Genomic DNA, 27,480 nt, shown 5'->3' with positions numbered 1-27,480 from the left:
CACCATCTGAGCAAAGTAATCTGTCTCAATTGTGTGTGACAAACATTTCATCACGATGTCGTGGAACAGCTTAATTAGGGCTAAAAAAAATCAAAACTGTACAGAGCAAGCTAATATTTACAAGACTTACTGTGGCATCATCTGCATTTCAATCTTGTGTCTGTATTGAATACAATGACAGACAACTGACAGTCCTTCCTCCACTCCCAAAACTAATTTGGAGCACAGTGGCAGGCAGAGAGAAATGGAGAGAGATTTCAGCAGCATCCCGGCTGGTTTAAATTCTGTTCTTGACTTTTGTCTTTTACCTCACTTTTCCTGCTCCTCTTCGCGGCAACTGAGTGATGTTTCCTAGACACCCTAATCTGCACTCAGCGCTGAAAAACTACCCCTAATGTTTGTGCGTGCATGTGTGCGGATGCGTGTCAGTGCGCATGGTGCCGGCCTTAATGTGAGCCAGCAGAGCCTTTTAATATCAGCAGAAGCCGTAGTGGAAGCACTAAGGAGACAAGGCTGCATACTGAGGAGGGAGGGATTGCCTTTTGAACGACAAGATGATTCATCAACTCCCCCAATCTATGGCCGGTATCCCTGTGTCACACACACAAACATACACACAAGCATGCGTGCACACACACACACACACACACACACACACACACACACACACACACACACACACACACACACACACACACACACACACACCCGTGGGCCCTAGTGGCAGAGAGCATTATCACTTTATATCGCATATAGAGAAAAGAAAAGGGAGAGCATCTCTGATGAATGCTACAAAGATAGCAATCCAGTAAAAGGTGATAGACAACCAAACATGGTGATGCATTTATAGAGGGGAGATGGGGGAGAGGGGGGTGGGCAATGACCATATAATGAGAGAAAGAGAGAGAGAGAGAGAGAGAGAGAGAGAGAGAGAGAGAGAGAGAGAGAGAGAGAGAGAGGAGAGAGAGAGAGAGAGAGAGAGAGAGAGAGAGAGATTAGGCAGAGCTCTCAGCCCCAGAGGTGGGTAAGGCAGAGGGCAGAGAGAGGAACAGAAGGGGGATAAGGGGATAAAAAGACAGAGGAAGAGCAGAGAATGAAAAAAAAACATTCTTTTATTCTTATCAGTGGAGAGCTTAATTGCCTTTGATGAGTCTAATTGGAGCTTTCTGAAGTCTAATGGCAGAGGAGTCCTCAGAGACGGCAGAGGACACATTACTGTAATAGCTTCCCTCCGATCTCCCCTGCACCAGAAGTCCCTTGCTTGTCTCCTCTGTCCTGAACTACAGCTGAAATTATTCCGTTCAGCGCTGGCTGGTTGTGCAGTATCAATGATCAGGCAGAGGAGGGCGGAGGGGGGTAAACCTATAGATGGGTTGTGTTTGTGTTTGTGTGTGTGTGTGTGTGTTTTGGATTGGGTATGTTTGCAAAGTAGCGGTAGCAGCAGTATTGGGTATGTGTTGACTTAATTAGGTCTGTGAGCCGCTCGCTTTCCTCCCCTCAACTGAAGTTGATTAGCAATGCCAGCTGTCCCCAATGTAATTCAGCGTGCGCATGTGTGCGTATTTGTGCGCGCACATGTAATATATGAGTATATGCATGTCTGCAAGTGTGGGGCTGTGCTCATGTGTGTGCGCGCTAGCTGCCAGCTGCCATGCAGTGCTGCCAATCCTCCATGATTAGTACCCACTGGCAACTGGGCTCAAACTGGTGCCAAACAAACCCAGCAGGGCAACATGGCCCAGGATAATCCTCCATCCCTCTCTCCGATCCTTCTCCTCTCTTCCCTTTCCTCAACCACCTCTCTCCACTCTCATCAATTGCTTTTTTTATGCTCCAAATGCTCTGCTTATCCTCTCTGGTTAATGCCTCACATTCAGGATACCAAATGTGAGCAGGTTCTTCCTTGCTAGGAGAACGTGAAGTTATAAAAAGGGCTGATAAAGGAGCTGTTGGAAAAGTTCAAAATACCCACTGAGGGTACAGAGCAGTGGCTGAAGTGAAGTGTGTGAAGAGTAGAAGTGGGATCTATGCCTCGACACGGTTGACTGTGTCACCGTGAAGGTGCCAGTGCTTGGCAAGCAGCAGCCCAGTGTGTGTGTTCATCTACCACCGGATGACCTCTTGCTTCCCCTCACCTGTTGAGATTCTTCTATGTGCCTCCATGGAAGCCAAGAGGCAGAGAGAGAGATGGGAGGAATTCATCCAAAGAAGCAAGTTTTGAATAAGTGAATGTGACAAGGGGAAAGAGTGGAGGGCTGGGAAGAGATAGGGCGTTTATGCATACGGTTCCCACATGTCTGGCACATTAAAAGGCTGTGCACACAAATGCACACATCTACACACACTTATATACACAGCTCTATGAGTTTGGCAGGGTGCGGGCTGTTGGACAGCTCTGGCATGGCAAAGGCTGCCCACCCATCTGCCCTCTGTCTTAGTAATGCAGTTACTTGTCAATGTGCATGTGTGTGCTTGAAGTACATTCACACAAACGTACAAACAAAACAAACACAGGCGGCCTATTGCAGCCTTTCCCGCAAGTACACAAACACGGAGTCATAATTATGACGCATGGACATGGATTCTGTCCATGCACAGTAATTAGGACACACACAAGATGCAGCGGTGATGTGACGCACACGCTCGCGCTCAATTGTGATTTTGTCAAATGTTGGCAATTCCAACCAGGGCTTACAGCCTAAGTCTATCAGTGGTTGAGATTACAGACAGATTTATGTGATTCACAACCTCCCCAGGGACCTGTGGCCTCGCATTGGTTAATCACCGCTTCACATTCACTCTCTCTGCCGCTCTTTTCACCACGCGGCTATAACTCTGCACCGATACGCTCTGATGCAACACTCGGGTTATTCATGCCCCTGCACTCACCGTCGAAAATCTCAACATCCTCATGGAGCTCTTCCTTTGTGAATCGCGCCTTTGACAGGGTTAAATCTCAATAATCCCACTAATCAAAAGGTTAAACCTCCTCCTGACCTTCACCTGATTCATAAAAAGAGGGCAAACACTTTTCCTCCTCCAATCATGAGGCTTGTGCACTGAATTATTGAGTTGTGTTATTGAATTTTAAATTGTTTATCATCCACATTTATTTTCTTACAGAAACAGTGTAGAGAAAATGACAGATTCTGAAATGTACCGGGTTACATTTAGCAGATATTGCAAGTATATAGTCCTAATAAAACCTAAAGTTTGTGAAGCTTTTTACAGTATGGTTATAGCTTTTTTGACACTACTTAAAGAAAAGTTGTTTGTAGAAAATGAGAGAATCCAGGGTTAGGAGAAAATGACATGAAGAAGTCCAGCAGATAGGTAGATTGGGGCTGTTAATTAGTGTCATTAGTAAGTGTTAGTGCACAGTACCTGTGTAGATGAAGCGTCCAGGTGTGCCTTTGCAGAACTGTTTGGATTTGTAGGACAGCGTGACTTCCACCACCCCGGGGATGTGTCTGGGTGGAGTTTGCACACGAATGGCATGGGGGGTGATCAGCTGCAGAGAGGGCAGAAAGATTAATGCAATGAAACTTCATATCTAAACATGTGCTCAAGGGACTCTTCTCGGCTCGCCTCAGACCTTTCCTTTGCAGCTTTCTTTCTTTGTATAATCAACCTGGAAATGATGTGTTAGCGCTAAAGCCCTCAGGTGGCCTCGTAGCCCCAGGCAATGTCACTGTGAGGCTTAGGATGGTTATCAGTGCTGACATGGACTCTGTAAGACGGTTCAAAAGCAGTTATCGGTTTATGAATAAAACACACCTTCCTCTGCATACATCTATTACACAGTATAAGTAAACGTATAATATGCTCGTCTCTGCTGCCCGTGTCTGTCAGCTGAAGCTGTCTAGCTGACGTTAGCCACATTAAAGCACCACTGTGTCTTAAACAGGCTCACTTAGTGTGGTTGATGAGCCTACTCGCCACGTGTGTGTGTGTGTGTGTGTGTGTGTGTGTGTGTGTGTGTGTGTGTGTGTGTGTGTGTGTGTGTGTTTGTGTGTGCTGAAGGGTCTTTGAAGAAAAACGGTAACAAGACAAAACACAGATGAGACCTCACTGAGTGCTCGTTTTCTGCACACTATAGTCAACTAGCACTCAAAGCTAGCAGCGCTCAAAAGCTATCAATGCCTCTGCCAGCAGCTATCGTGTGTGCATTTATGTGTGTGTGTGTGTGTGTGTGTGTGTGTGTTGTTCTAACTGTCCCTTTCATTGCTCACTTAGCTACGCTTTCATTCCACCATTGTCTGGCCCCACTCACCTCTCAGCGAGATAATATAGGAGCTTTTTATAGAATTATTCCTTTACTAAAGAGAAAGCTGTTTAGCTGTGCCGCTCACTGACCTTCAATTTCACACATACACTGCATTTACATTTTAGTCATGTGGCAGATGCTCCTTACAAAGAGATTCAGACTGTACGTTGTGCACATATTCCAAGAAGGCAGATACTACCATAATAAAAGACAGGTAGGGAGCTAAGAAGAGATACGACAAAAATAAGATCTGCTACAGAGAGAAACGAGAAAGCAGGCTGCTTAGATTGTAAAATATTTTTATATGGGTTTACAGTAAGGCTGCAATTAATAATCATCGTCATTGTTCATTATTCAATTTATTATAATTATTTAGGTCAGCTGACCTCAGATGGATTCCATTTACTTTGATATGAGACACAGAAAAGAGGGCAATCCTCACATTTGAGAAGCCAAAACTTAATTGAATAATCGATTTAGCACTAGTTTACAGCAGTAGTTCCCAACCTGGGATGTAATCCCAAGATACTGTATACTTGATGGAGTGACAAAATGCTCAGAGTAATAAGGAAGAAAAACACATTTCTGTTACACAATTGCCCATACATCTTCTCTCATATTTTTCCATGTAAAATATTGCAGAGTTTCATATTTTAATATGAAACTCTGCAATATGCCAGCCTAAAAAGCCTTCAAATGAAACAATCCGAGAAGGAAAAAAGTTGGTAAACTGCTCACAACTAATGCCTGTGACAAGGGGTTGCAAACAGACATTGCCTTGTTGCAAAGGTTGGGAACCATTGGTCTATAGTAGAAAAGCCTCTGTTTAGTATTTTGTGGTCAGGATGCACACACACACAAATACACACACACGGTGACTGACCTCACTCCAGACTAGCATGGTTCCAAAGATGACCTGCAGGCCGTCAAAGAAGTTGTCCCCGATGATGATGACAGTAGCGCCCCCTGTGGTCCAGCCTTCACTGGGGCTGATGGCTTTGATGCTGGGGGTTGCTGCAAGAGTCACAAGCAGAATAGATTAGATCCTAACTAACGTAATGACAGCTCATACTGTAAAGGTCTTTGCTAATGGCATAATGTACAGTTCCCTCTTCTTCTTTCCATCTCCTTCTCTCTCACTCACACATCACCTCTCTCCTCTCTCTCAGGGGTCGGGGGCGAGCGAGGAATACTAATCAGAGTGATTATATGCACCCCCTTTATTAAACATCACCCCTGCCCTGTGTGTGAGGGCAGTGGCGGTGCGCTTGTTTTATGACACGTGGCAAAGCGTGCCGGCGTGTAAATGTCAGGTGTGCTGAGTGTCTGATCAAAGGCCACGCGACCGGGGAGCAGAGCAGAGCCAACAGTAGCTCTGCCCTCTGAATACGCTGCCTTCATTAACCTAACACTTAGTTCTCGCTCGGCTGTCCATTTCATGTCTGTGTAGTTACGGTACTGCATCTCAGCGCCTGGCCACTGAACACACAGGCTCAGCTCAGCTCCTGCTTGGATATTTGTAATGCATTGTGTAAGCCTTCAGTGTTTTCTCTTCAAAATATATTCTTTATGTCTTATCAGACAAAGTACATGGAATAACAACAATAAACCACATTTTCAATAACTGGTATTCAATGTGCCTTTCGACCTTACAGTATCTGTTGGTATTATGGACTTGGAGATTACTGGATGTGATTGAAGAAAAGAACAGCATTGGGAACATACATGTTTATACAAGCTAAATCTCCTCTCCTTAACAGATATGCAGCTTGTCAGACATGCTGTAATTCTGTAAAGCGGTATAATCCACTTTAGACTAGGCTGACTTTTTCCCTGCAGCCTAGCCTTTGCTCTTTGCCTGACTCCCTGTTCTGTTGATCCTCCCCAACAAGCTGGAATGATATTTAGCCCCCCGATACGCCTGCAGAGATCAACGTTCACCAAACAGCAATCTGTGGCTGTAATCATGGCCTAAGATGCCTCCTTTTCACAGCCGCTGATATTATGTGCGCTCCATGTGCGTTTGTGTGTGTGTGGATTAACCAGATGGTGGAACGTGAAGCCATGTGATAGGATTATACTTTGGGGTGTTCCTCTGTGCCATCTGTTCAACTTTATGCTCATCTATTACCGCCTGAAATGGGCCCCCAAAGTTGTGTATCCTGCACACAAACTCAACACACACTAGAAACAAAAAGAAACCGTTGCTTTCCTTCTTATAATTTCTTCATATTACCATACACTTTTAGCCCTTCCTCTCATCCCCCCCCCCCACACACACACACACACACACACACACACACAAACCCCCACACACACCCCCACCCTGCCCCCCGGCTTGTTCTTTCCCTCCTGTTGTTACTCCTTCCAACCACCGTCATCAGGAGAGCAGAAAATCAGAGAAGAGGAAATTCCCAAACAAATGTCTCTGACACAGGGAACATCTGTTAGCGTACTGTGTGTGCTCTCCTTTCTGTGTAAGATCCCGGTCTCGCTGACGTCTCCAATATGTCCCGTCTTTGTGAACTTTTCAAATCGTCTGTGAGACCAGTCACAGGGACAAGTGGCCCACCTTTACCTCTAGAGAATGGTCATTAGAAAGACTAAAACATAACATTCAATCTTAATGCAATCTACTGCAGGCCGTCATGTAAATCCCTTCTAAGGCTTTTGTCATTATCATCCCTGAGGTTGACTTTCCTCAAAGAAAAAAAATATGTTTCTCTTATTCAATGTCTGGGAAATCGAAATGAGAAAATAACTGGATTAGGGACTTGGGAATCAGTGCGGGCTCCTAAATCATGTGCACGTCATTATGAAGTATTAAAGGTTTGGGTCTGACTGTGCATGCGGGGGTGTGTATGTGTGTGCATGGGCTTTTTTGTGTGTGTGTGTATGGGTAAACCTGAGGGATGGGGAGTGATGGAGGGCTGGAGGATAAAAGCAGGTCTCCGAGGAAATAAAGCCAGTGTTGGCTTTAAGCAGAACAGACCTCATAAGACACATAGTGCTTATGTGAGGCAGAGTAGAAGGCCCAGAGGCAGAGACCTGAGGGGAGCAAGCCACAAGGGAGAGACTCACTAGCTACCACTCTCTCCTCTCTTAGCAAGAGTTAGAAACCCTACAAGGGAGGAAAGTGAGAATCGAGGAGGAAGCAGGAGAGAGATAAGAGAGACAGCATGAGAGCAGGTTTGAGAGGGATAGAGCACAGACACGAGAGGGGCTGAGTGCGGAGCCAGGCAGAGGGGGAAGGGGGTGAGAGTGGGAGGGAGGGGAGATGAACAGCAAGAAAAAGAAAGTGAGGAAGACAAAGAAAGTGAGGAGAGAGAGCCAGGGTTTTTTTATTACCGTGTTCCAGGTAGGACGGTGTTCCTTCCGAGGGGTCCAGTCTTCGAGCTCGGCGTCCGTGTTTGGAGTTATTGTGCACAAACATGTTGTCGGAGACGGCCAGGACGTGACCCTCCACGCTCACCGTAGTTGACACAACCACCTAAGGAAAGGGAAAGACGGATGGAAACCATGAAACTATAATAAGCCTCACTTTGATATGACATATACATAGTAGTGTGTATGTTGTTGATCTAAATTATGAACAGGGCATTATATATTCCTGTAAAATCTTATGTGGATTGCAGACTTTTTTTCTGAAAGGAACATGTTAACACCGCAATTGTTATATTTCATATTTTTCCTTAGCCTCCTAAAGAGTTGTTACTATAGTTTTAAGGGAGTAGATATTTTTTTATGTAGCATTAGTACTGAATTATTTCAAACAGAAAACAAACTGTGAACACAAAACTTACATATGATGCTTTATAAAGCTGATATGGCAAACTCGTTAGCAAACGGTTGCCTATTTACACATCCAGGAGACAGAGAGCAACATTAGCATTTGGAGTGGTGTTTCTGGCCACCTGGTGAATGTAAGTCCAATTTTAACTCTCCTTTTAGCTCTGCTTTTGCTCTCCACTGCGGGAGGGGAATTTTTGGCTATTTAGCTGCTAAATGCTTCACTGTTTGCCTGCTAGCTGCCAACTCTGGCTGTTTGGCGCTGGGTAGGTAATGTACAGTGGGTTTTTTAGAGCTTTTTCACTGAAAACAGCTGCCGTAAAGACTGTCAGAGTGAACCAAAATAGTAAAGTTGTGGGCCGGAAAACCAAAAGAATGTTGATCTTATGAGGATTAAGAATTATTTGTCATTTTGTAATGTTAGTGCATACTCTGCTCTCTTTTTTCTGTGGATTTCTCCCTGGGAAAGCACAGAGAGCATTTATGTGATAGAGACCATGTAAATACTTTGTTTCTCTTCAAGTGCTGGGGGGTTATGCTGTTGCCATGTATGGTGCTTTGGAAAAAAGTTATGAAAGACAGTCCCAGTCAAATGTGGCCGTTGTCCTCTATACAACACATACTGTAGGCACGCAAGCAACTGCATCTTACCTGAAAACGCCTCATGTCTCGAGGGTTCCCTGCATTCTTCAGGCAGTTCTGGTTACACTTAAGGAAGAACTTGAGGAAGAACCTGCATATGCAGAGAAAGAGAGATGGAGAGAGAGAAACAAACGAGTTAGTGAAAGAACAGCGGCCTGTCACTGAAAGTACGGAATGAGCTACTTCAATAAAACACAAATAAAACTAATAAAACAGGTCTGGCAGACAAGGCATACACACTATCCCAACCTCATCCATCAGTTGTTTATGACAAAGGGACTTTTCTATGTAAAAACAGCTCCGGGATATTGAGTAAGATGCTACCTTGTATATCCATCTCCGAGCTGCTGTCACAGCTTGCCATAAACTCACTGGGGCAGACGGTCGCCTCCTCCCCCCAGCTGCAGATTCGTGTGACGGAGGTTGTGCTGTAGCTACTATGCAGCACAGTGTTGCCATTCTTGCCTCTCTCAATCTCAGTGTGAGAGACCACATCAACAGCACCTGCCATGCATTATTAATAGGCTGAGATGGCAAGTATGGCTACCCACATCAATACTTAATGAGGGAGGAGGGAGGGTCGGAGGACTAAAGGGGAAGTGTGTGTGTGTGTGTGTGTGTGTGTGTGTGTGTGTGTGTGTGTGTGTGTGTGTGGGGGGGGGGGGGGGGGATGGAGGCCTTAAAGCAGAAAGGGGAGGGCTTACAATTTATTCCCTAGCCCCACCCCAAGGCTTGAAGCCTGACAACTTCTACTTTAACTGAAACAACAGTACGGTACATCTCTCCATTCTCCCTTCTGCATTGTCTGTCTCTCTGAAGAGAAAAGAAAAAAAAGATATCAAATAAACCGCGAAAATAAACAGCACGGTGTACAAATAAACAGGAACCCTCAAAAGGGGGAAAATAAAACTACAACATTTCCCGGTCGCCTCCCCTCCTCCTCCTCCCTTTGAGGTAGCTCAAAGAAGTGCTGACAGCTGAAACTGCTTACAATACAGATCTCCAGCAGCCACACAGAGAATCACTCCTTTGCTCAGCTTTTCTTTCATATGTCTTATTTTTTACCCTCTGTTCATTTGTTATGGCTAGGATTCTGCACTGGGCAGCGCGTTTGGAGCCAACTGCCTTAGATATAATCATGCACGAGCAGACGCATCTCACACACACACACACACACACACACACACACACACACACACACGTCAAGAGAAACACAGCAAGCACCAGCGTGACTTGGACAATTGCTTCATCTAAAAGAGAAAAAAAGAAGCAAAAACAAGAGAGCAAAGAAGATAAATGGACAGACCAGAGTTGTGTCTCATTTCAAGGGCCAGCCTACTGCTGTGCGCATTACAAGCATCTGATGTAACACCAGAACTTGTGAATTTATCCTCGACAACTTTTAAATGCATGACAGCTGGTTAGTGGTAGAAGCTCTTCTTCAAGTGAGGAAGAAAAGGCCTCTTATGATGTGAACAACAAACTGTCTTTCTCTGCCTCTCTCTTTTTTTTACTCCCGCTTTGTTTGTGTTCTGATTTACGATCTCGCTGGCACAAGAGGCTAAAACTGAATGAGAAGGGGGAGAGGCAAAAAGGGAGAGAGAGAGGGAGGGAGGCAGGGAGGGAGGGAGGGAAGTAGAAAGCGAGAGGAAAGAAATGATGGAAAGATAGACAGACGGACAAGGTAGCGAGTATGTGAAATTGGAAAGGAGAGACAGACCACCCTCCTGTATATTTTAGAAGCTGTAGGCCAATATCTCAATAATTCATGAAGCAGAGAGATGGAGGCTTTTTTTCCACAGTGGCTGTTGGACCCCACAGGCTGTGGGTCTCCCAACTTTCTTATCTCCTCGAGGTCAGAGAGCAGCCTTAGAGACAGCTGTGGACCACATTCACTTGTCCAACATACTCCACCTTCCTCACTGCACCTCCTGTTTAATTCATCGACTCTGTTCTTTTCCCTAACTGTCCTCCTCCTCCTCCTCCTCCTCCTCCTCTTCCTCTGAGGTATTTATGATAGACAGATGATGAATAAGTGGGTAGAGGAAAGTTAGGGTCACCAGAGTCAGAGGTGACCAAATCAGGAGGTTAAATATTAGAGTTTGGATTGGAGAGAGGAGGAGGAAAAGGCGGAGGAAAAGGAGAAGCGAGACTGTGCTGAGATATCGAGTGCAAAAAAAGAGATTGTAAGAGGAAGTCAGCGTGCCTCATTCGCTAAGCCACATGTCAGCGTGTCCCCTGGATCTGCAGCACGCGTGGCTCATCTGATTCATTATTTACATGACTTAAGGTGTCTGGAGTCAGCCGCACGGAAACATTACAAAACTGCAGCATGTTGATTCCTTAGTGCCCTATATCATCTCCACAGGAGCCGGGGGACTGGAATCACCGCTGCACACATTAACATGGATCAACAGAGTGTGGGTGTGTGGCGAAGGGGGGTGGGGGTAAAGAGCAGTGCATGTTGATATGCAATAGCAAAGAGATTACCATAAGGATTTATGGATAATCTGATTGACAGCTGAACAGTAATTATGGACAGATAGCTGACGATGGCCTATAATTCTAGTACTCCGTTCAGCTCTCTATTATCATGTTTTTCTCACATCCCTCGATCATTTATTGCGTCATGACTGTTGCTCTGTTACTCATGTTGACTTTGACCTTTTTTTTCAGACGTATCCTCACATCCCTATCTGATGAACTCAATGACACCACCATGTCTTCATTTCAGCTGATTTTAAAGTAGATGTTAAGTAACAAAACATTACAATATTTTTTTCTCCATACAATTAAATAGTCCATGTTTAGCTCAATTTGGTCAAGTTTTAGCTCATTTTGGACTATTTGAACTGTTTATTATCCATTACGCAATTATTTCTAATGTTCTACCTTCACTATATATTTATATATAGATATTTAAAAGCATCTATCCATTACTTTTAACTAACTATTTCTACTTCTCTGCTCACTCGCTAACTACTTTTCATACAATCTTAATGGCAACACAACTGAGACAATACATTTACTAAAGATCTGCATCTAACCAATTTGTAATCCTGTTTGGAAGTTTATTTTTGTCACTAACACAAATACGTATGCATATACTTTTAATCCAAACATGATGAATTTTAAGTAGAATTTTAATTCTACTCCACAATCAATTGCTTTACATAATAGCATAGAGATGCAGTACAATGCAGCCTTTAAAGCAGACAATAGTGAATAAAATCAGAAATGATCTTTGTTGTCAGAGTAACATTTCATCAATCATATCATATAATAATTGCCGTAGCAACCACTGAGGACACCTTGAGTTCAGATGGTATATTCTCTGGAAATTGGGGGATTTTACAAACCCAAAGGCAACTGTATACATTCTACAGTTTAACAATATTTACACGTTTGTTAAGGCTGATTCTGGTATTTTTTTAGACCTAATATCTTTAAATTGACTTTTTTTTTTACAATGTGGAAATGTGGAGAAGGCTTTGAAATAGCATGTACTGTATATTATTACGTAGTGAGATAAAATGTACAGACTATTGATTAACTTAAACTGTATCCCATCTCAAAACATAAAGTTTCAGTTGATCTTTAGAACATATTGTCTTCTTCGCTTTGATTACTGGCCCCTCTGCCTTGTTTGTGTGTGAGACTCTTGCTGGTATTAAGCTGTTTTACTGTGCAGACTCCACAGCTCCAAATATTACCACTGCAAATTGCTGCGCCGGATTAAATGAAATAAAACCGTTTTGCTCTCACGTAATTACACCCAAATCCAGGAACGGCTGTGGAAGTGAATTTGTGTAAATAACTGCTTGGCCTCTTGAAGCCTCATGGCATAAATTTGCAACAGCAAAAATGAACGAATAAACGCATGCAGCCGGTCGCCATAGTAATTTAATGATCTCACACTTTCATCATATCATAACAGGCATTATTTGTCACTTTGGAGCAATTAAACACAAAATCACCCTCTGCCCATAAAAAACAAAACAAGGAAAGCAATTATAACACAACTTTTAAGTAATCCCTGTAGCATCTAAATATTATTACTGTGGTGATAAAGATTGTCTAAGCGATTAGCTAACAGCAAGGAAGCCTCCGAGGGACAATTCTGTTATATTTTCTAATAATTTTCCTACATTAGCAACAAATGAGGTAAAGAGTTGTTTTCCTTGTCAAATTTAACATGGATAACTTTAGAACTGCGTGGTTTTATCTCCCTCAGTAGTTCTAGTTTATTCATCTTTTCAGCCTTTTGTTACACACTGTGCTGTACATCTTTGCACCTCATTTCTTTTTCATTGCCCCTCCTCTCTGTGTTTTGTTCCGATGCCGATGCACTGTAAAAATGGCTGTGGGTGATGCCATAACTCAGCCCTCTCCTCTCCCTCTCGCTCCATCCATCTCTGCCGCACAGATCATCTCCAGAAGAAAAGCACTGCGTCTGCCTCCTAATATGCTTCATGAGGTGTGTAATTCACTGTGCTCCGGAGGGGAGCCATTTGTCTCGGGGGTTAACTAAGTGACACAACAGCACTTCCCCATGCCTGTTACCACCGTGGGACATGTTGAACTAATCTAGGCAGGTAGAGGAATGTAACATCCTGCACTTCAGCAATTAAGCATTAAGATTTGTTGTGGAAATCAATCCTAATGAAGTCAGAGGCAAGTCCAAATTAAGTGTAAATATTTGTAAGCAAATATAATGTTACAGCGGAAAAAGGAGTGACAAATAGGCGACCGAACTTAAAGTGAAGACTGGGGCTCTCAGAGAACCAAACAGCTTCCTCAAGTCCTGTTTTGTGTATTTTCTTTTCCCCCCCTTTGTGTTTCACTTCTCATACTCTTTCTTTTCTCTGTAATTCTTTCTTTCTCTCTTTCCACTATGCATCACTGACACTTCAACCAAGAGCCTGACTGGCTTGTTTTTATGGTGACCTGTCTGGCGTAGAGACACACACACACACACACACACACACACACACACACACACTAATTTAGGGAGATTTATGAGGGGGGCCTTGCACCAGGAGCCATGCAGGCTGACCCCAAGGGTGTAGGGGGGCACTGGGTGGGGGAGGGGGCCTGGCTCCATAGGGTGGGGACATTAATAATCTAGAACCAGGTCTGTCTCTGGGCCTGGCCCTGGGCCTTGGACACCAGGCTGCAGCAGCCTGCAGTAGCCCAGTTTACTGGGAGAGAAACATCCAGTTCAACATGCCTTACTAATATTAGTTAGATAGATACAGAGATTGACTAAAAAAAGACAAAACTTAAAAGAAAAAATGCACAAACACATACTGAACACACAGAAACATGGGAGGTAGATAGACGGTAGATAGACAAAGAGAGACCATCTCACACACACACACACACACACATTGCTCCATTCCTTCAGAGTGCTACTACTCAAAGTAGCAGCGCGCACCTCTACTGTATATTGCCCTCGTGTCTATCTTAAGTTTCATGATTTATTCAAATTGAACATCTTACTGTGCTAAAAAATTCATTTCCAGCTCGCTCCATGCATCGTCCCATCCTCCTCTTCGTCTGTATCTGCTCATGTCATGTCAGCTGAATTTGCCCTGTTGTTAAATATTTCTTAGAACAAATGGACCCTGGAGGAGGGAGACAGTGGGTCAGGGAGGATCCACGCTGTGCCTTAGCCGCTTAGGGAGAGTCCCCACTTGGGAGAGCTCGCTCCTCGCTTCCCCCGGAGCCGGAGCTCCAGTCCCAGCTTGGGGACAAAAGTCCCAGAGACACTTAACCAATTGTGTTTCATCCATTTCATCCAAAAAGGATCATTCAAAATTCAACTGAGAAATTGTGCAGGGATCATTGAAAGACAGGAAATGAGCTCTCTCTTGCTTGTAGGAATGTAGGAGAAAGGAGTAGTGGGTTCAACAACTTGTAGCCTGATAACATCGATACCTGTGGCCTGGCTTTACACCAGAGCACCTGGGGAAAAAATACAACCAAATAAACATCTCTGCATGCATGTGTGTGTGTGTGTGTGTGTGTGTGTGTGTGTGTGTGTGTATCAAAGCCATGATGAATAAGAGGCTGTCTGGGTGATGGACAAGCTTGGCAGGCGGTGCTGATTAAAACACTTCCTCTGTCGGGGACTGGCCCATTAATCTGATGGAGACAGAGACAAAGAGAGAGAGAGAGAGAGAGAGAGAGAGAGAGAGAGAAAGAAAAACTCCAGGCCCCCAGACCACAAGAGTAATGAAGGGTCCTGGTCCCTCTCACCTCAGCGCTGTCCTGCCATGCTGGGACACTCTGCTACCCTGTCCAGCCCAAGCCGTGCCCTCGTGGGACTGACCAGTGAATAATGGCCCTGTCATCAGGCTGGGTAGACGCTGCCGCACAGCCGTAGGCTATGTGTGACCGTGTTTGTGTGTGTGTGTGTGTGTGTGTGTGTGTGTGTGTGACCGCGTGCTTATGCCCGCCCGTGTGCCTTCCCCCGCGCAGTCAATTACCCTAACCGTTCTCCTCTCTACCTTAGTTGAAGACTGATGTATTCATATTGAATAGTGTTGATTTAAGCACATGTTAAACTTAATGCATAATGCATCGACTATATATAGCTTGATAAAGAGCATTGTGTCAACCCGGGACCAGCCCCATACATTGTGGGGATGAATGTGCCGCTTGCAAAAGTTCTTTCTTTTTGTTCCATTTAAGCACCGTATTAAATCATAACTATTACTGTGACTGTACACAGACTCAAGGTTATGTTTCTAAATGCAGCAGGATCAGAAATCAGAAACTTAATTAGTGTGCTGTGTTTGTTCTCAGGTGAAAAGTTGTTCCCTCCAATGGGTCTTGAGGGAGGAATATGGAAGAAGAGAGTGGGAGAGACCAAGAACATGTTAGAGTGTGTGTGTGTGTGTGTGTGTGTGTGTGTGTGTGTGTGTGTGTGTGTGACGGAGGGAGATTGATACTGAACAGAGACGTATGGCTTGGCTGGTATGGGTGTGCATGTGTGTGTGTGTGTGGACATGTGCATGTGTGTGTTTTGGCCTTGCATCCCTCTGTGTTTATCAAACATATTACAGCTCCTTCTAGATTCCTCACCTGCACACCCCCAGCCTGCTACATATGGCCCACCAATCACAAAATAAGGAATCATGCATATATTAGCATAGCTAATGGCCTACCCTCTCCATTTAATATGCAAATTTCCTGAAACATTACTGAATGCCGTCTGTTCTAAATGAATAAATTTGAATCGCAATTAGAATAATCCTTTATAATTAATGAAAACTGTCAATTTTGGTTCATAAGTAATTTGATTAAAGTGGTGATGGGACACTTATGAAGTTCATCGGGCTGTGAGGGGTGTGAACACACACTCGCACGCATGCATGCATGCAAACAAACACACACAAGCTGCATGACAACCAACAGCAGGTCCGGGGCTGCATTATTGATGAAGATGATTAATAAACTTATGAAAGTGGTTGTCACACACGGCAGACATTATTTTTTTTTTTACCCAAACACAACCTCTTTCCACTCCTTTACCGACGTGGAGAAACAACAGATCAATCACGCCTTTCTGCCACCTGACAGAGAGGGAAAAGTGAGGGAGTGATTGAAAAGGTTTCCGGGCCTCGTGGTGCTGTGTCAGTTGCCTGTCTGTCCGGTGGGAGACACTGATGGACTGTCGAGGCAGAGAGAGCAACGCACACAGACACACACACACACACACACACACACACACACACACACACACATGCCAAGTCATTACAGGGGGTTGAAATGTTTCCCTGTTGTTTCTCACAGGGGGACGAGCAGTGCTGTTGTTTGCTGGGGTTTTATCAGTGTATAATAACATGTTATGAGGAGCATGTAGTTTAAAAAGAGTGTGGCCAGTGTGGAACTGTTCATCAACATCCCCTTCTTCACCATTATCTCTCTCATGCTGTGCTATGCTGCCACTGAAGCGTATAATGGTGTCACTTAAATAAGGGTCACTCAACTGTGGGAAATTGTTGCAATGTGCGCTGCATGTGTGTCTCTTCCCCTTGTACGGTATGTATATGAATGTGAGTAAGCTGGTGTTTGTGCGTCAACTTGAACATGAGTGTGTGTACGTGAGTGTGTTTGCATGGCTTCAACCCAATAATAATGGTCCAGATAGTGTAGAGCCTCGCAGACTAATTAGCCATATCACTGAGAAAATAGCAGCCTGCTAATTAATGGGTATTATGGCATTTCAGAAGTCACTGCTCTAATTGGGAGGGAACTGAGCCTCGCATTTCCATACTGCAGTAATACCGGCTTTATCCACCCGTCTATCTGTCTGTCTGCCTGTCTGTCTGCCTACTTGGCATGCTTGCTTTTAAACACAATCCTCCACATGCACGCAGGGAAAATAATTATCCTGCACACGCTCACATTTTCAAACATACACACAGTATTGCACAGGATGTATGTGCAAAGAGAACTACTTTTAGCACAAGAAAACATTTTTGTAACCTCTGACCCATTATCTTATATTTTTATTCTGATTAAATAGCTTTATATTACTTTTAGAGAATAAAGCGCCTGATGCAAGTGAATTGGTGAGTAATATAATCCATCTGAATAATTCTCGGTGTTGTTTTGAGTATGTGTGTATGTGTGTCTCCACACAAGCTCTCTCTCACACACATGCATATCCCCTATAGATTCCTCTTAACCCTATCAGACGGTGGGACAATCAAAATAGATTTGCATTCAAATGCCACATGCTCAGTATCAAATATCAAATCAAGCCTGAGTCACTGAGACAGACAGACCTCCTCCCTGCTTCCTCCACTTCCCCTCCTGCACCTCCTCCCTCCTTTCTCCTCTCAGGTCCCAGGGACTCCCATTCTCCCCCGGACGAGCTCTATCGAGGAGTGACAGGCTGTGGCCAGGGCGTGATTGACAGCCTGTTGATGCTTCTCTTTCTAGCGCGCACACACACACACACACACACACACACACACACACACACACACACACACACACACCCTCTCCTTCTACACGCACACACACTCCCCATTCGCCTCCACCACCTCCCGGTGCTTGTGCACTGGCCTGGGTGTCTGTGATAGCCCCTGGGCTAGTGCCCCGCAGGCTGCACAGCACTATACATACAAATCACAGTGTGTCAGCCTTGTGAATGGGCCCATTTTGACTTTGTCCTTTTAAAGTCAGGCCCCCCTTGAAGCGGGCTGGATCTGTATCCTGCCTCTTTTTAACTTTCCCTCTCCCTCTTATATGCACACAGAGGCAGATGAATGAGGAAACTTACACAAAGGGACAAAGTAGTGGGAGTGTGCACACACATCACATACACACACGTACACAAAAAGACACAGGAAAAAAAGGCAGATTTAAACGTGGTGCTAATGGGCAGCACCTCACAGAAGCAGGGTATACATACATCAACAACAACACACACACACACACACACACACACACACACACACACACACACACACGCATACATACACACACACCATAATGGCCAAGACCCGGGGCCTAATCTCACACACTCAGCTAGTACACCTGGTTAATGTTAAGAGGGCAGTTATAGTCAATTACATTCCCATATAACGCATAAACCTCCACCCGCCTGTGCAAGGAGAGTAATTGAAAACAGGCGCAGAACACACCGGGGTCCAGACAAAAAGTCAACTTCCCACCCCTGACTTCCCCATTCACTACATGTGCTGTCTTCCCCTTCCATATTCTGGAGTCCTGGGGGCAAATGTAAGGGGGAGGAAAGGGGTGGGTTGCCATTTGGATATAAGGCAGCTAAAGAGCAGGAGGATATGGAGTCATATGAGGTACCGGTGAGGAAGACAAAAGGAGTGGGAATGGAGAGATGGTGACGGCTTTGTCTCCTGAGGTCCAGGGGAGAAGCAGTTAGGGTCGGGGCGAAAGGGTGGTGGACTGGTGGTGGTGTTCCAATGCGGGTGGGGTGGGGGAGTTAAGGGGGACAGCGGTTGTAAGTAGGAGTTTGAGACTGACAGGTGACATTACCCTGCGTCATGGCTGGAGGGACAGAGGGCGCGATGGTTATCCAAGCAGAGAAATGTCAACGTCCAGACACCACTGTGACACCCCCCCCACACACACACACACACACACACACACACACACACAAATAAGAGCTGCACAGACACACAAGCACAAAAAGATCCAGGACAAAGGAGTCTGGAGTCTTTGAGAGTGAAAAAGGCTGGCTACAGTGGGCAGAGATTAAGAGATTACATCCTCTCCATTTAAAAAAGGAGGAGATGAGAATAAAGAGACAAAGCAGAAGAAAAGGCGAAGAAGTCACTGACTATACTATTACGAGTCAACAACCTTGCATTTATTCATAACGTGTGCTTTCTAAACATTGGCTTCCATCCTTTCGTGAAGTTGGCTCTTTCTTCACATTTGTCCCTTTCCAATCTGCTCTCTGCCGTTTTCATTAAAGCCTAACCTAATTTTGCCAGAGCTTATAAAATGTCCATATTGCTGCTCATTCGACCCCATTGATTTAGTGTTTGGTTAAATATTCACAACTGTGGATGCAATTAACATGCTGTTAATGAATAATTGATCGCATCTTAAGCGGCCATAAAACTCATGCATATTAATTATTGAAACAGGAAATATGAAAAAAAACAACCTTCCTTGTTTTGCCTCAAATCAACCTTCTTTCATTTTGTTTCATTAGTCAGGAAGGCATGTTGAGAGTATTCAAGGGGGAAAAGTGTAGCTTATGAATGTGTGTGTATGGGAAGGAGACAGGAGGCAGAAAGTGCTGTGAACACTATGCAAATGCCTCCCATAAACACCGCTTTAACGGCTCTTATATGCATTTAAGCTGCCTTTGAGTACATCCATTTAGCCCGTACATACGTCTCTACAGTGTGAGATGTGTGGAGTACAGTGCGGCTGAGCGTTGTGTTGACAGCCTCGGTGTGACAGAGGTAGTAGCTGCCTGTATGGAGAGGCAAGTGTTTACCAGGAGTGAACACAACACAAAACAAATCTAGCGAACATGGGGGGCTTGTCAGCGCAAGACTGGAGATCAGTCAGCCAACAATGAGCTTTCCTCTCTCACTGCGTCTCTACTTGCGTATGGCTATAGGCTGATGTCACCCCTGGCACCCCCCCGGGTCCTGGTGAGTGGAACAATGGTGTAGAGAGGGAGGTGGGGGTGGGAGTCAGCCTCAATATGCCTCGCATTAATGCTGTGGTGCACCTGCGGTCAGGTGAATATTCGACTCCCTTCCCTGTGTGTATGTACGTGAGTAAAGCTGTGTGTGTTAGGGGGGTTAAATTCATTATCCGTAAATCCTGCATTCCTAAACCACTCTAAAATGTCTTGACATGAAAAATACATCCCAGAAGCAGCCACACACTCCAGGAAAACACCAATTTACATCGTGGCTTGTTATTTATTTAGCACAGAAAAAGCTCTCAGAGGTGTGTGTGTGTTATGTGTGTGTTACCCCCCTCTATTTCCCTCTCCGGCACCTAACTAACTACTCGGCGACGTTGGTGCCTCGGAGCTAAAAGTGACAAGCCGTCAATTGTGTTCCAATATTAACCCCCTCTCAATGTCTGCGTGCCCGTCTTCTTCCCTGTGATGTTGGCTTGATCAAAGAAGCAGCACTTTGGCAAAAATAACCAGAGAGAGTGAGATGGAGGACACCATGCTGCTTACAGACTGATGAACGACGGCCAGTCTCTAAGCAAAACACTGTCCCCCTTTCTCTTTTCTTTGTCTCTTCTTCTCAATCTTTCTCATTATCTCTTTGGAGAGGCAACACGAGGCGTTGGCTGAGCATGATTCAGTATCTTCTATATACAGCCAGGCAGTAAGTAGTAGTTCATCGAGTGTATGGTATACAATTTTATGGAGAGGGAGAGGCTATGAGCTCAAGCTTTTTATATGGAGAGGAAGGCAGGCCTTGCCAACATTTTTTCCCCCTATTCTGTTCTCACTGTTCTAAAGAGAGATTGGAAGAGGGCTGGGTGGAGGATAAAAGAGAGAAGAGGACCACCAGAGTGACAGAATATGATACAAAGATGCCCTGTGTCTCTGTTTCATCTTATCTTAGCAGGTTCACCTAGCGGTGAGATTCCTCAAACACACCTTCAATCATCAGCAAGGGGGGGCTGAAGGGAGAACGATGGAAAGAGAAAAGAAAAGGGAGAGACGAAGCAACAAAGAGAGAGAGAGATGGGAGGTGGATCTCTCTGTAGCTAATTCTCTGGGTGTGGGAAAGCAGAGCACCTAACACAGGTTGGCCTGGTTTCAGTAATGAGTTTGATTCTCCTCTCTGCCTCCTTAGTCTCACTAGGGACCAAGACTGCATAATAACATCCTTCACACACACACACACACACACACACACACACACACACACACACACACACACAGGTCTATGGGGAGCTAATTATTCTCACCTGTGTTAATTATTGCTGTAAGCCAATCAGCGGACTCTGTGCTAATTAGGCAGTGTTAGGTCTGATTAGTGTTTTGCAGCAGGCCCACTCAAACTGTTATCTACCATACTAGTCCCCTCAGGCAAGAAAGGAGAACAGGTGGAGGCTTGCCCTGTGTGTGTGTGTGTGTGTGTGTGTGTGTGTGTGTGTGTGTGTGTGTGTGTGTGTGTGTGTGTGTGTGTAAGAAAGTGTGTGTGTGCGCGCTCAACCTTAATAATAAATAACTGAGGGACAAGCTTAAATTCACAATAAAACAAAGTCTAATCAGCTTCTTTTTGGAATCAAACTTCTATTAAACAAAACAATGCATGCGATTACTTCAACTAGTCTCTGCCCTCTGAGTTAATTGGTTTGGGGTCATTTTTTTATCTGGACAAACAGCCCCTGTGCCCTTTTAGTTAATGAGGGCTGATCCAGGATCAGTTCTGTCACTAATGGATCCGTTTTGCCAGGATAACCCCTCAGATTGATCCACACATCACACATGCAACCTCTGTCCTGACCCAGGAGAGCTCCTGTGTAGGTGTGTGCGTTTTTGGCAGAGAAGCAGGGGAAGCTCAAGAAGACAGAAGAAGACAGAGAAGAAGGGAGTATAAATGGAGGGTCTGTAGATGATCTCCCAGCTGAGAGGGATGAAAAGAAAAAAAGAGAAAAGAGGAGAAAAGATGAGAGGAGGAGTGGGGGAAGAGAGAGGGAGAAGGAGGCTGGAGGAAACCTTCCTCTTATGACACGATTGATTTTCTTTCAGAGGCTTGAGCCTGTCACTACTGAACACTTGGTCCCCCACTCCTCCTCACACACACACACACACACACTCAATCACACACATACACAAACTCCGTGCCCTGACCTCCATGTGTGCCTGCTGGTCCATACTGGGTCTAATGACACCAGGGCCTCCCACAGATCAATACTAAACTGTCACTCAGCTAGCAAGCACACACATATACATGCACACACAAAAACAGTCGGACAGATGCAGACACACACCTACACACATGCGAGGTAGGGTATGCGTTTGCACATTTGTGTATGCTGGAAGCGATGTTTTCTACAACCTCAGCAGATGCCCTCCTCCCCACACTCCGCCCACACCTCCCCTACACACACGCACACACACACACACACACACACACACACACACACACACACACACACACACACACACACACACACACACACACTGGACCAAAGCCATATTCTCTCTCCTCAACCGTTTTCTCACCCTCCTGCTCCCTTACACTGAGAGTCTGGGTCCTGATGTAATATTGATGAGCGAGGATGGAGGCCCTATAAAAAGTGATAGGTCCTTGTGATTGTAAATTATATATTGTCATCGATTTGAAGTGAATGCCCACACACACACACACACACACACACAGACACATACACATACACTCGTTTTGCCCAGGAGAGAACTAGGAGAGACGTTTTTTTCCCCTCCTCCTCTTGACTAACTTATTCCACGACATTCAAGGCCATCTCTTCTTGTTTCTTTTCTTCTGTCGATCCCCCTCACCTCCTTCCCCTCCCTCCCTCCCTCCTTAACACTCTCCTCCTCCTCAACAATCTCAAGCACCCATCCGCCTCTCTCCATACACATCTCAAGTGCCACTTAGAAAACCAGACTGGGGCTTGAGCCAAACTGGGCTCTCAGTGGTTCTGTTTGTCTGACTTTTGGTGTCTTGGAGTCGATATCGCGGATATAAAAACCTCACAAATCACCACCGGTCGTGCATTTTCTTTGAATTCTGCACAAGCCGAATAATTTATGTCCAACAAAAAATCTGTTGACTGTGAAAAGCTCTGGTTGAAAACATTTGTTTGTCTCTGTTAAATCACTAATTATAGCCTGGCACAACACAGGGCAGATGCAGGCTAATTCACCATTAGGCCGTTTGGTGTTTATTAAACTTTTATAATGTGATCACTCTGATAACGGCACAATTGTTTCCCTAGGCGTGTGTGATTATACTGTTGTACCCCTCTGTCCCCCTTGTAATGGCTCCCGCCGAGTGTGTGCGTGTGTGTCCGTATGTGTGCGTGTGTGTCCGTATGTGTGTGTGTGTGTGTGTGTGTGTGTGTGTGTGTGTCTTGGAGCTTGCGGAGTAGTGTTTTCCATTTCTCATTAGAGTGGCACAGACTCCTGCTGCAGGGTCAATGGAGGGGGAGAGGGTGTGTGGATATGTGTGTGTGTGTGTGTGTGTGTGTGTGTGTGTGTGTGTGTGCGTGTATCTGTTTGAAGGGGAGTGGGGTGGTAATGAGCGCAGGAACATAATACTACGGCGTCCATTAATGCTCTGAGGCAGTGACATTAGGCATACTTAACTAATAGAGCCAGTCTCTGCAATTACCCACTGTTATCTCTGCAGCTTTAGAGAGGAACCAGCTTTAATAAATGTTTGTAGTGATGTGATAAATGCCAGGTTTACTCATTTGTAATCTACACTGTGGGACAAGGGGAGGCGGGTGGATCTAATTGTTTTACTCCTGATTCGACAATGTGGTTGAGTTCAGAGAAGAAAAAACGTCTTTCCTTTTCAGAATATTATCCTCCAGGTACATCTTTCTCCCTCCTTGTTGTCCATCTATCTCTCTACATCTCTCTCTGCTCTCAGTGGGGTACTGTTACAACTGTCCTCCTGTCAAACAGAGAAAAGCAGTCCATACCCGACACTCACCGTCACGTCTGCCTCCTCTTTTTCCTCTCCTCTCATCTCTCTTTCATCCCGGCCCACATCAGAGGCGCGGCCGTGATTGTGTGTGTAAACATCTTGTCATGCTAACACGGGCGTCATGACAGAAGAGAGACGAGCTTCATTAACGGCACGCATGTAAGTTTGTCTTTGTGTTTGAACGTGCATGTGTGGGCTACATGCCCGTCCGTACCGTTGTGTAATAGTGTGTTTCTTGAATTTTCCAGGGTCAGAGGCAGAAACCTAGAGGAGTCGAAAAAAACGGAGTTTTTATTGTGCAAATGTGACACAATTTAAGGACTCCAATCAGCTACAATCCTGCAAAAGCAAAGTGAATACCTTCGCCAATGCCATTTAGCCTACTCCTTTCTGAATATCTACCACAACGAATAACTGTCAATTAACAAGCAAGTAATCACTTGCTACAGAAAATACACCAACAGTTACACCTCCTTGCACACCCCTCACTCTTTTGGCAGTAAATCGTCTCTGTTTGTGTGAAGACAATAGCCAGAGGAAGAGAGAGAGAGAGGGAGTGGTGTCGCGAGAGAGAAAAAGAGCGTATAGGAGGGAGGCAGACGAGAAAGAGGCACTGTTAATTGTTTTCCAGAAAAAGGTTGCAAAGGTCTGCACGTTTGAACTGAATGTCACCTCATGTAAATCACAGCCTCTGCGTTGGAGAAGCCAATAACGGGGATAATTAGACTCTCTCCTGCACCGCACGCACAGATCGAGGAAGAACACGCTGCCGAGGAAGAGTGTTTAAACGCAGGGGAAGATTCCATGTGTGATTAACCAAAAAACAGAGTTAAATCTGGAGTTTTGAGTGGGAGGACCAAAGGAAAAGACACATAGACAAAGGGGAAGATAAAGAGAGAAAGGGAGAAGAAGAAGAAGAAGAAGAAGAAGAGAGACACGTGGATGGAGAAATATCAGAGAGACAAACACATTAGGAGACACAAAAGAAAAGGAAACGACTGAACATTCCTCCCAGCGAGGTCAAGCCACTTGGTAAACAAACAAACAAACGTTAGCAGTACAAACCCCCCAAAGGGGTGAGGCGCTGTAAAACAACAAAGTGTCTCAGTCGATTGCCTACGCCTTACTTTGTCTCCCCTCATCAGTTACATAAACACAAACAAAGGCCTTTAAATTCAGCTCCGCTTTTTGAAGTGGAACAGTGACATGTGCTTGGGTCTCATTTGTTGATAATGCCAAGTAAAAAGAATATATTAGAAATGTAAGAATATATCATCCCTTTGATCGAACCATGCTGTTGACCATAATTGTCTGCATGTTGACGTTGCTGCTTTACGTTTAATTACAGCAGAGATAGTCCCTTGAACATTTCCTTTTGTCTGTTAACATCACAGCTCAGATTAGTCAAACTCAATGTCACAAAACTTATATATATATATATATATATATATATATATATATATATATATATATATATATATATATATATCCTATGTTGCAGAGTCCCAAGACCACTATCACACTCCATATCTCTCCCTCCCTGTCTCCCCCATGCAGTGCAGGTTTTCCTTCCATTGTGGCGTGTGAAACTGAGAGCGCCGCTCACAGGCCTGGCCAGCGATCCATTCTTCCTGGACAGATTGATGGAGAACAATCAACAGACTATACATCTTGCTCGGGCGCAGTGGGTCACTAGCACTCATCCTGGACACCTGGACTTACATCCTGGGCTACAGAGCTGAGGTAAAGCGCTAAAAGAGGGGCCGGGATGGAAACTGGCTGGTAGGAAGTGAGACGCCAGGTTGGGGGGTATATGGAGCTGGCATGAGGCGAACAGTCTGGGTTCTCACTTAGCAGAAATAATCGGTAAACAATGAATCATCAGTGAGGGCTGAGTTTCGGATGGTTGGAAGCTATACTGCTCGATGACACACCAACTCAGCCTCCTGGCAGAGCAGGCCTGAGAGGAGCTGCTGTGTCTATTCAATTACGAGCAGCAACACAGGCACCCATGTAACACATTGGCTGTGAGGGAGCACTTAGTGGGCCGTGCGCTCGACTGTCCACACACATCAGAGCTTTGAGAAAACAAAGCATTGCCCATGCCACACACACACACACACATTACCATGCACGTCCAAATGTATAGCATTACACCAAAAGGCACGCGCCTGCACTCTTCACGCCTCATTTGAAAAGCAAATTGAGCGCATCTTCGAGGGCGAGTCACGGACTAAATCCTGGAAAACGTTACCCTTTCCTCACTCGCAGCACCACCCACACACACACACACACACACACACACACACACACACACACACACACATATACATTCATACGTCATACATAAGACCTTTCATATATAACGGTAAATATAGCCTCATTCTATTTAAGTGCCCTTCTATCTCTATCTTTCGGTCCTGCAATTTCCAACACCAAAAATGTCTTAAATAGCTCTCAGAGAAGTAGGACGCTACTCATTTGGGTCAGCTCTGGCCGGCCAAACCCCTTCATTCTGGGACAGAACAAACACTGACACAAAGGCAGTGGGAATGGCCAAGGAGAGTGGCCAGGTCAAGCAGGGAATGTCAAGCAGTAATGACAAAGCAGTTTGCAGAGAAAAAAGAGCTACAACAGCGCTATTTACAGTAGCGCTCGCCAAAAAAATCCTCATGTCATGAAACCCAGAACTTTTGTTGTTTTGACATTTGTAAATTACATTTTATATGACCTAATAAACTGTTTGTTACCTGCATTCAGCTGGGGAGCATTATCTTAACTACCTATAAAGTGTGATAGCAGCTATGTTAAGTTTATGGGGGAAAGAATTAAAAACACAAATATACACACAAACTTAAGCATTAAAAATACTGTTCCCTCGTTGTTTCCTCACCAAAAAACAAAAAAAGCTTGTGTTAATTTGATATTTCATTTCATGGAAACAAATCCTTGTTTACTCTGAGAATGATGTGTTCATTTTTTGGTGGGGTGTTTGCAAGTGAAAGTGAGCCAGTTGTTGGGGGTGAGAGTGCTGAAGGTTTGGATGAGATAGAAAGAGGCAGCGCTGTTTTAGAGGCTTCTCGACCTCCAAACTCTCTGCTGTCAATCAGCGCAGCCGTCCGTCCCCTGGGGCTGCGCTTTCCTCCAACCCTGGGGGGCACCGCAAGGAAAAAAGAACACAACCAAACAGATGCAGAGAGATGCTGGTCAATGTGTGCGTGTGCGTGTGTGTGTGTGTGTGTGTTCTTATGTGAGGCAGATTTGTGAGGCAGCCAACACCTGAGGGAAGGGAGTTCTGCCTGCATATCGATGAGCCAGCAACTCTGCCTCTTTGCCCCTCAGCCCTGCACAAACACCATAACCAGCTCAGGGCCAGTCCTTTTCAAAGCCTCACATAACATCTAATGCAGCTGCAGCCCCCCAAGACTGCACAACAGAAACAGCACATCAACGTGTAAAAAAACTAAAATCTCCTTAAAAAAAAAAGAAGAAGAAGAAGAAAAAGGCTTTGCCGAAAACATCTCTCCTCCCCCAAAGAGAAACACCAAAAGAGAGATTCTGTCTCATGACTCTGTTTCTAGCTTCTCTTTGTCTCAGAGGGAAATGTAA

The 27,480-nt window shown here is 44.9% G+C and overlaps 1 protein-coding gene across 3 annotated transcripts in view; it reads right to left on the bottom strand.

Moving 5' to 3' along the window:
• The window catches only part of ebf1a (EBF transcription factor 1a), a 52,916-nt gene that overhangs the window by 14,808 nt on the left and 10,628 nt on the right, over positions 1–27,480 (bottom strand). For all 3 annotated transcript variants that reach the window (XM_028589189.1, XM_028589190.1, XM_028589191.1), the window contains exons 7-10: positions 8,708–8,789; positions 7,616–7,757; positions 5,151–5,281; positions 3,385–3,511 (exon numbers count right to left, since the gene is read on the bottom strand). In XM_028589189.1, coding sequence (XP_028444990.1) covers positions 3,385–3,511; positions 5,151–5,281; positions 7,616–7,757; positions 8,708–8,789 — 482 coding nt within the window. The remainder of the gene's footprint in view (positions 1–3,384; positions 3,512–5,150; positions 5,282–7,615; positions 7,758–8,707; positions 8,790–27,480) is intronic.

This window comes from Perca flavescens, chromosome 10, assembly GCF_004354835.1.
Source record: "Perca flavescens isolate YP-PL-M2 chromosome 10, PFLA_1.0, whole genome shotgun sequence".
Taxonomy (NCBI): Eukaryota; Metazoa; Chordata; class Actinopteri; order Perciformes; family Percidae; genus Perca; species Perca flavescens.
The sequence above is the reverse complement of the archived record's forward strand: the minus strand, read 5'-3'. Positions and strand labels throughout refer to the sequence as shown.